We start from the raw sequence: 10492 nt of genomic DNA on the forward strand, positions 1-10492 counted from the left end.
ATCTATCATCTATCTATCTATCTATCTATCTATCTATCTATCTATCTATCTATCTATCTATCTAATCTATCTATCTGTCTAATCTATCATCTATCTATCTGTCTAATCTATCATCTATCTATCTATCTATCTATCTATCTAATCTATCTATCTATCTAATCTATCATCTATCTATCTGTCTAATCTATCATCTATCTATCTATCTACTATCTATCTACTATCTATCTATCTACTATCTATCTATCTATCTATCTATCTATCTATCATCTGTCTATCTGTCTAATCTATCATCTATCTGTCTAATCTATCATCTATCTATCTAATCTATCATCTATCTATCTGTCTAATCTATCATCTATCTGTCTAATCTACTATCTATCTATCTATCTATCTATCTATCTATCTATCTATCTATCTATCTATCATCTATCACCATCATCATCTATATCTAAATTGCATAAGAGGATCACCGCTTTAGGGCTGAGAGAGCACCTCGTATCGTTTGCTCTGACTGGATCATCTTGGGGCTGATACACAGAGACCCAGGGAGGCAAGCTGCTCGTCTAAGATCGCAGAGCTGGGTGGTGTGTGGGTCTCTTTGGACACCCCGTCCCTGGCTTGGGATATAATGAGCATTTACATTACTGCAGTGGACTCAGCCTCCTCCGAATTACCTGAGCCAATGTACAGAGGGTACTATGCCTTGACAACTCATGCCGTGTGAGAAAGAACACCCCCGAGCCCAAATGTCCGACGCCATTTTCGAAGGGAAGTGGGCTGAAAAAAGAAACTGTGGATTTAATTTCCAATGAGGTGTGGGAGTATTTCAGAAAGGATTCCTGTGGGGAAAGGAGGCTGGTCTGGATGGCACAGTGGAGGGTGTTTATGCACAGAAAGAAGCCACGAGGAGTCGCTGGGTGCTCACCAGAGCGCTAAGCAGGTGCTTTGCGGGAGGACGCGGTAGAGGGGTGCTCACGGCAGCCTAAGGAAAGCCCCCGGGGGCCTGTGTGAGACGACGATGGGCTCTGAAATCGTAACTGGAAAGCGGGGGGAAGCCGGAACTGGGGAGTGTAATAAATACCTTGAGGACCACGTGCAGCATCATTTGGAGGCCACTTTTGCCGGGGTACTTCCCGGCGATGTTAGCCGCAGACAGGTTGAAGAGGTTGGCTCCCGTTTCGGTGCAGATGGCGTGGACCAGCATCTTCTTCCCGACCCCCGACGGGCCGGCCAGCAGCAAGGACTTCACCAGAGGTGCGTTTTCATGCACGGCCGCAGAACCTGAGGAGGCAGAGGCAGACGCTCTAAAACCCCGCCGTGGAAGTCAGTGGCTCTGAGACTAGCATTCGTCAAGGCTGTGCTCCCACGGCGTGGCCCCGGCGTCTGTGACGGTCGCGATGGGTCTGAAGCATCGCTGACAGAGGCATATGCCTCTCGTCTCAGCGAAAACTAGATCTGCAGGTCAGGGCTCGAGGTGGAGCCACAGGATCTCCTTGGGTATTCGGTATGTGGCTTCCCCTCCACCCTTCACCCTAGGATTTCCCCCAGACTCCTAATTTTAAAGAACACTCCTGCAGTAATGTCCCGCTCGCGTTTCATAGGGGGAGGGGTTTCGAGGGTTTTCTCTGCTTGGCAGCAGCAGTGGCATGTCCTTTGGAAGTGAGGGAAGCGGCGTGGGGGTGGGCGGGAGGAAGGACTGACACGTGTCCATCGGCCACGGGGAAAGCCAGGAGCCGACTTCTCTCTCCTGCCTGGTTTCTAGCCTGTCGGTCGAGGCAGAGTCGACCCGACACTCGACTGTAAGGCGAACGGAATCGTTACGCAGTCGCGCAGAGGTCCGTGCCCCCTGCTCACTGTCACTCGTGGTCCACCTCCTCGGAGCCCAGATGGGGACTCGGCTTTGAGCATCTTCCAGGGTCCTGACCGCACACGGAGCACGCGGTGCCGAAGTGAACGGACTCGCCCCGGAAGGGCCGTGGCTGAAGCACCTGCCCCGTCACTCTGCCTTCGGCAAACTGCCGGGCGCTTTCCCATCAGCCCAACGCGCATCCGCGTTCTCATTACGACCGCGCTTTTCCCTTTTCCTTCTTTCCTTCTGCAGTTGAGGAGGTGTCGTCGGTTGGCCGAATAATTAGAAACCGCTGTTGCCGTTCCCTGGCATACGCCCCACGAACTTGGAAAGCAGTTTTGAGCGAGTCCTCTTTGAAATGAAGTGAAGTAGGCTTTGTCCGCGGGGAGGGAGGGATAAAGGAGGCCCCGCTTTTCACGCAGGAGCGAGTCCGTTCACAGGGGCTCCCTCCCGTTCAGCGTCTGGGTCCTGAGGGCTGCTCGGCTCCTGGCCCCTGGGGGCCGCCGGGTTCCAGTGTGAAAAGTCAAGAATTGCTGTCACGAGGCTGTGGCGCAAAGGGGCCTGACCTGGGTGCCTGTGACAGTGTCACGAGCCGTGAGCACCGCAGAGCCCAGAGAAGATGCCAGCGCCAGCCGGGGGTGCTGAGGCGGGTGGCCCTCCGGGAGGAGGTGGCCTCTGCAGAACGGCAGGAGTTGGACCATGCAGTGAAGGGGACATCTGAGAGATTCCAGGGGAGGGGACACGGTGACCGCAGGTGTGGCGTGGGGAGGCAGGTGAGGGACTGCAGATCATTCTCATTGGTGACGTGGCAGGGGACGGCAAGGAGGTGAGTGATGCCAGATGTGGGGGTCCCTAGAAGTCCCCAGAGTGCGGGCTGAGGCCAGGGGCTGGAGAGAGGCTCCTGGGAGGGGTGCAGGGCGGGGAGGGTCGTGCTGGAGACGGTCGGGGGAGACCCAGGAGAAGGTGCCCATTTATTCCGGGGGCGTGCTTTCCAGGAGCGGGGCTCGCAAGGTTGGGCAGAAGGGTAAAGAGGGGGATCTGGGAGGGGGCTGCACGCGGGGCCTCTCTGACCTCTGGAGGGCTGATGGGGGAGGGGTCAGGGAGGTGGCGGGGACACGCTGACCACAGTGTCCATGGCTCTTCCTGCCCATCTCAGCTTCCGATGGCAGTTTTTTAAAAACACACGTCGAATTACTAAGAGTAAATCTCCAGGCTTTTCAGTTTTCCAATGACTGGAGTCAGGAGTTGGCTGGTGCTCCGTGTCCTTGGCCATTTCTGTTCCTTCCTGGCCCTGGACGTGAAGCCTTACTCATCTGGAAAGGCAGGTTCAAGGTCCGCCCGGCGGAATCTGCTGGGAACTGAAACCAGCGGGTCCAACTCCCGACCGGGCGGTTTCTGCATGGTCAGCGTCCGTCGCTCTTCTCCTCGGGGACAGTAGCCGCTCCGGGAGGGCGGGCAGACACTGACCAGGCGCTTCCCGGACACCCTTCTCTCACTCAGGGGCCTTTGGAAGCCCTAACCTCGTCCTGGGAGCCCAGGCTGGGGGTCGTGACGGCACGGAGGCCCACGGAGCCTGTGTCGCCTGGCCAGGGGTGGAGCGTGGCCTTGACACGAGTCCTCGGTGTCCTCTGCCCAGCGGTGGCGACCTGGACCATCAGTGCCGACACACACATTCCTTCTCGTGACGTTTGCGATGTCAACGAGGCACTCGAAGGCAGGTCCGGGAACGAACTCCTCTGTCTGTCCCTGTCCCCGTGGCAAACGCACATGCTGGCCGTGAGAACAAACGCCAGCCAGCTCTGGGGCCGGGGGTCAGCAGCCCAAGGGGACTTCGGGTTCCTACTGACAAAATGAGGGTGTGGGTGGGGTGCTTCTGAGCGCCCCGCTCCTGACGCTTTTAAGGCGGCTCGGGACCGGCATCCGTCACCTTGGATCCGTGAGCTGATGATGCGAGCACGTCACGCCCTCGCTTGCTAGGTGTGTCCTTGTCAGATCTTGGCACTTCTGGCTGCAGTGCCTCCCATTACATGCTGACGACATTCGAGAAGCTACTCTACTCATTTTATTTACACGGACCCATAGATATATTTATTGTGTTGATCCCAAATTATGCGGACCCCCAAAGTATTATCTGTTTATGTTAATAGATATATTTTTATTTACATCAACCCCAAATTCAATTTACTACTTCTGACATTACGTTAAAAGAAGGGTGAACTATTTGTTGCCAATACGTTTAAGTTCTTATTTAAGACCGAGCGGAAGAATCTCCTACGTGCCCGGACGAGTCCCATCTCATTTTAGAGCGAATTAAACAAAGAAAAGTCAGTTTCAACTTCAGCCTGGTCATCGGAGCACAGCCTGGTTGGCCTTTCAGCTGCTGCCCAGCTGACTCAGGTCATATATGTGTGACAGTCGTAAACACGGGCATAAAAGTGAATGACAGCGGCAGATGTCCCTGTCACGGGAGCTCGGACGACAGCAGCACACGTCCCCGTTACAGGAGTCCACCCCCGCACTCCTGGGCACTCTTGGGCACACAGCAGGGTGCTGGTCCGTGTGTCTGAACAGTGGTGACAGTATGTCAGCAGTTAGAGGGGCTTCGGTGAAGCCGGCAAGCCTTGGTCCTGAAGATCCACGAAATGCATTTGCGGTGGTCCCTGGCGGGTGGGCTCTGTTAGGGACCTAGTGCCAGGTGCCGTGTGCACGAGGCGAGCCGGAACCTTAGCTCCCGGTCTGACCTGACAGATTTTAACGGCAGGTGCTTGCTTCGGCCGTTCTCTCTCCAGCTGAGTGCCGACAGGCCCTTCCACTCAGAATACGCGGCAGGCTCTCGGATGTGCTGCCCGGGGAGTGCCTTTTGGGGTGCTCTGGGGTGCGCTATGTCAGTGGAACCATCCCCACTCAGAATTCTCGGTGGGGAGAGTTAAGCCTCAATGTATGTGATGACAACCGGGAAGCCACTGTCGAAGCCAGTCCGCGGGGGCACCCCAGCTTCTAGAAGAGGCACGACGGGGCAATGATCTTTACCTAGTGGCAAGACCCCGTACAGGGCGATGAGCTGTCTGACATCCAGGAGGGAAGGCATGGGTTCTATGGAGAGGTGGCGCAGGGTGGTCCCCAGGTAGCTGTATTCGCCTGGGGGAGAGAAATAAGACAGATGAGCGGGGAGCCGCGCTGGCCTGAGCCCCGTGGTTCCAGCGCCTGCAAAGTGAGCACAGAATGCGGGCTGCACATTCCTGGGCAGATGCAGCGTACGAGGGGGGTCGAGTTGAACGCATCCTTTCTCAGAGAAAGGCTTTAAAGCACTGTCAAAGCCTGCTCCGCGGCACACGGACGGCGCTGTGTCGACGGTGAAACTAACCTCGCCTTTAAAATAACCTTTGAAGACTGGATCTGCGAAGTGGTGCAAAATCCTAAAATGAGGCACACGCAGAGGAGTCTAAAATATATAAAGTTTTGCTGAGTTTATCCTCCAAGAGACTCTGTCTAACATTTGCACGGACCTTGAAAATAAATTATTTAAGGTCACGATGTGAAATCTGCACTGGAACAGTGTAAACCTGAGCCAAAAATGCAGTCATTTGAAAGGACGGTTATGAGTCTAATTTAGGATCAAAAGGAGCATCTCTCTTTGAGGGTAATATTCATTTACATTTTTATCATTTTTAAAGGACCACCAAAGGAATAATACAGAAATAAATCTTTACAGCTTTAATTAGAAGGCATCAAAGGGCTTAATTGTAACTAGTCATAAATCTGAAGTGTTATTTTCTAACTAATTTAGATAAGGTCACCAGGAAAATTAGTCTGGCTGTCTCCATTTGTTGAGAGGATGGACCTTCACATGCTCATAAGCGTCTCTCTTGATTTGTACCTGAATCTGAAGGGAAAACATTCGACGCTCATTTTTCCTTCCCTCTAACAAGTATGGATCTTGGCCAAGCTGTCGATGCTATCTATACACATACGAAAAACACATTTACGTGTGTATAAAAATACTGGAAATATACGCTTGTGTGTATGAAGTACTGAACAAGCTTTAAAGCACTTTCGAATGCTAAGGAGTTAACAGCCAGACGCAGCCGCCGTTTTGCTGGGGAAGGCAGCCTTTCGAAGCTTCCATGTGAAAAAAATAAAAAAAGTCCTTGCCAAGGGCACGGGCATCGGTGGGGAGAAGGAGGGATGATGAGGGCTTCCATTATGGCTTCCGGTCCCCGCGCTTCTTAATGAGCAGGTCATAAATAGAAGGGCGGTTATTTCTCCTTCGCTGGTGTCGGAAGAGGTCCTGCCGCCGCTGTTCAATCCTGCGCTTACTGCTGCGAACGTGGCGGGAGAGGTGACATAAAGCGAAGCCCGTCTCCCGGCTTCCGAGCATCCACAGAAACGCGCATCTTCTCGAGCCCCACGGACTTCATTCAGACAAATTCTATCGGGCTGAATTAGTGGGCGCTGGTTCTGATGGACGCAACGGGTCCGGGCTGTTTGCCGAGAGATGACACTCGCTCTGAAAGTGTATGACGATGTTTTGTCACCGCTGCCTAGCGTGGAGGCCACCAACCTGTCCCGGTACTCCGTCAGAACTCAGAAGCCTCTGGGTTCCCTGCACACACTCGGCTCTCCCACGAGGGAGGGAAGAGGAAACGGGGCCGGAAAGGTATTTTAGACAGAGGGCCTGAAAAAGGGGATGGACCGCGTTTCCTTAACATTCCTGCGCTGCCCCGCTGGAGGTCCCCGCAGGTCTCAGGGGAGGGGCCCGCTATCGACAGTCAGATGACCGTCCAGACCCCTGAGCTCCCCGCCGGCTGGCTGCTCCTCCGCTGAGTCTGAGGGCGGGGGGCCGAGAATGGGACTGCGAAGTAGCCTTGATGTGGCCCAGTTCTGCAAAGGTGACCAGACTCGGGGCAAGGAGGGGTGAGGGAGTCTATGTGCCGGGGGAAAATGCTATGGTTAAAAGAAACAGGTCGGCCAAGGCTTTATCTGAGAACAAGCACGAGGTTTCCATACGGGCCGCAGGATAAATAGCGACACTTAGGGAAGAACTTTTTACCGTCCTTGGACAGATCAGAGGACGCCGTGCGGACAAACACGCCGCCGACGGGGCTAAGCTCTGGCACAGACGGGCTTCTGGTGCCCACAGCTCATTCTTAGCTTCTTCAGGGAGGGCTCGTGGGGCAAAAATTCTTAGTTCTGGCACCTGTATAAGTTTGGGTCCTGCATACTTGAAAATGAATGTGTCTGGGCGCAGAATCTTTGAATCCTACTTACTTCCTTTCCTTGAGCATCTAAAATATATCGTGCCATTTACCTCTGGTATAAAACGGTGCAGTGGAGAGTGTGATGACCTCCTAATTTCCCTTCCATTACGAGCCATGTGGTCTTTTGTTGCATAAAGGCCCAAAGGATTTCTTTTCCCCTTTACTCTAAAGCCCGGTACTTTTACTAGAATACGCCACGGCGTTAGTCCGTTGGAACTGATGCCCTCAGGTACGCAGTGCGATCTTTCACTGTGCGTGGTCTGCGTTTCTGTTCTAGGGACGTCTTCATGAAGATAGTTCTCGGCGTCTGTTCTGTTCCGCTGCTTTGGATTTCGCTTTCAGGGGCTCGTATCTGTATGTTGGATCTTCTTTGCCCGTCTTCAGTATTCGTTATGTTGTTTTGACTCTTTTTAAGCTTGTTCTTCATTTCTAGTTTTATTTAAAAAATTCTATCTTTCCCGTTTTATTTCTCTGGAAGCACTGTTTGTTGACTTTATTCATTATAATTTAGTTTTTTTCTAAGATCATTTTTCCCTTTATTTCTAATATCCCTTCGGTTTTGGCAACTCATTTCTGAGTTTTTCTCTTTCTATTTCATATAGTCTTACATATCTTCTATAGTTTTTTAAGTATACATTAGCTTGGTTAGAAAGAGTAAGTCCAGTATGTCTGCTTTATGGGCATGTTTCTTCGTGCTGTTAATCTGTTTCTCATTTTTCCTTTTTCACAGAAACTTTGCATAGATTCGACCTTGAACTTTTCCATTGCTGAAATTTATGAGTTGATAGTCTTATATTTTTAGAAGATGATTTGCTTCGGGGTAGCTTTTAAAATTCCATAGATTCCGGCTTCTGTTGTCTCTATGTACGTTAAAAGTTTGGTGGCCTTTTGAAGATGTGCTGGTTCTGTCCCCACTCTCGATTTTTTCTGGATCTTTTTTCTCTTTTATCTCTACGGTCCTCGTCCTGTTCCACTGTCATTGTGTTCCCAAGAGTTTCTTCTCCGTATAAGCCCTGCCTGGGAAGGGAGCTGAGGCAGGTCGGTCACTTTTAAGAGTGGATAGAGACGAGACTGCTCAAGCCTCTGCTATGTTCTCATCTTAACCCTTCGTACTCATCTGTCACCGAAATGGGCGAAAGCTCTCCTGGCTTCTGTCACAGTCACTACCTTGGCCCGCTGTACTTTCCAGGGAGTGCTTGCTGGTTATTGTGGGGTCCTGTCCTGTGTCCCCAGTGGCTGACACTTCGGGGTGTGAGGGGGAAACCTTGTCATCTAGTTTTGGTGCAGATGTCTACAGGTTTTTGTTTTTGCAATCTAGTTGTTCTGTTTTCGTGAGGGGACTTCGGAAGATCCACTGCCATCTTTCAGACTAAGGATCTTAACCGGAAAAAAAATAAGGAAACCATGCAAAAGACCAAAGGGAGACACAGCCCTTGTGGCAACGGGACTAATTCTGTTAGACCGGGTCGGTTTCATTTGAGGTCACTCTTAGGTGGCTGACCCCATTCAGTTCGACCTTAGGCATCTTAGAGATGTTTCCTCGAAACTGATAGAGATCACTGAAAAAGTCCAAGATGGTAATAAATTAATAAGAAGATGAGAAGTAGGATTCTGTTAAAAATGTTACTTTTCATATTAACAGAATCGATAGAACATAATGAAGGGATTCCAGAGGAAAACCTTATACGGCTTGAACGAGAAACACGTAAAATAAATAGAAACCCGACACGTGTTCCAATCTACGTTCTGGTAAAATTCTTACCTTTTTAGGAACTATGAGGGCTCCTCCGAGTCCCCAAGAAGGAAACGTGGCTTTCTCTCAAAGGGATTAAAGGAATCATTTTTTTGGATCAAAGGAAGATGTCAGCCTTCTTGCTCCCAGAGGCCCAGACTGGGTCAGTGTAAACATAGGAATGAACAGGACGGGAATGGATGACCATACGATAAAAAAACGGAGAATCCACGCGTCCACATTTATACCAGAACGACTTCCCGAGGAGGGGGAGGGGAGGCTCTTCCTAGAAGGCCAGCACCTGGTAAACACAGAAGGGGGTAGAAACAGAGCGCCCCCGTTTCATGACCAGCGTCGCAATGATCGATGCAGGCAACAGTCATCCGTGGATGCGAAGGCTGCTAAGGTGCTGGGGAACAGAATTGCCTGGGGCTCGAAACATACCCCGCCCCCGATTAGCCATTCACTACAAAGGGGAAAAGGAAGCTTTACAAGGGCGAGATCTGGCAACAGCACCTTTGCCAGCGATGGGACCAAGTGGCATCGTGTGTCCCCAGTGTGAGATGCTGAGAAGGACGTACGTCCCCTATGTAGTGTTCCTGTCAAAAATGTTTAACCTGAATCGAGGCATGAGAAAACCATCAAGCCAATTCGGATGAAAGACAGTCTGTACAGTCTGTAAAATGGCCCAGATTATTTGAAAATGTCAATATCGTGAAAAACTGAAAAACGCTGGAAATTGTGCTGATTAAAGGAATGAAAGGAGCCTAAAAAGATATGACCGGCACACCTATGGTCCTTGATCGGCTTTTGGACTGACAAAACCAGTTATAAAGGACATTATTAGGAAAACTGATTATTAACTAAAGTTTAGCTAGTGGTATTGCATTATTGTTGAATTCGAGCATGATTATGCTTTTGTGGTCATGTGGAGAATGTCCGGGTCCACTGCAGATGCACGAAACTGAAAACGATATTTATTAGGGTGGTGAGACTGTAAAGGATTTTAAGCTTTAAATGTGCTTTCAGGGCATCGTGTTGTTTTTAAAAAACTAAGAGAAAAACATGAGTTGAAGACGGTGACAGCAAATGTCCCCACCACCTACCTCCCAACTACTTCTGTGTTGGCCCCATCTGGAAGGACTGGGCTGTGGTCTCATGAGGTGTGCTTCCTAGGCATTTTGTTTAAACCCAGAAGCACGAACGGTGTCCATGTCCTCATTCTAGCTAATGCCAGGAACGTTGCTGGTGGGTCCACAAATCTGCCTCTCCCACATTTGGGGACAGAGCTGCACCCGTTAGTCCACAGCCCAAGGTGAACTCAAATCAATTCAATCCAACCAACACTTACGACAAGCCACTATGAGCCAGGCTTTGGACTGGACAAAAAACACGAATGGAACATACCTCCAGCTGTCGGGACCTCAAAACCCAAGGGGTGACACATGTGCCATATTTGTGCATGATTCCTTGTGTACTTTACCAATGTAATCAGAGAGGTTGACCTTCAGAGCCTGGATCAGGAGCCCTTCCTCCACCAGCTCCTTATACAGCGATTCAATGGTCCTGGGGACAGAGCACACCGTCCTTCTGTGAGCACACACGGGGTCACGGCCTTTCTGTTGATTGTCACATGTGCGGAGAACTTCAACC

General features: G+C 50.8%; 1 protein-coding gene across 1 annotated transcript in view; it reads right to left on the reverse strand.

The window, feature by feature from the left end:
• IQCA1 (IQ motif containing with AAA domain 1) overlaps nt 1-10492 on the reverse strand; it is a 54125-nt gene that overhangs the window by 19812 nt on the left and 23821 nt on the right. The window contains exons 7-8 of the mRNA XM_023523189.1: nt 4880-4987; nt 1082-1281 (exon numbers count right to left, since the gene is read on the reverse strand). Coding sequence (XP_023378957.1) covers nt 1082-1281; nt 4880-4987 — 308 coding nt within the window. The remainder of the gene's footprint in view (nt 1-1081; nt 1282-4879; nt 4988-10492) is intronic.

This window comes from Pteropus vampyrus, unplaced genomic scaffold, assembly GCF_000151845.1.
Source record: "Pteropus vampyrus isolate Shadow unplaced genomic scaffold, Pvam_2.0 Scaffold381, whole genome shotgun sequence".
In the NCBI taxonomy this organism is placed as follows: Eukaryota; Metazoa; Chordata; class Mammalia; order Chiroptera; family Pteropodidae; genus Pteropus; species Pteropus vampyrus.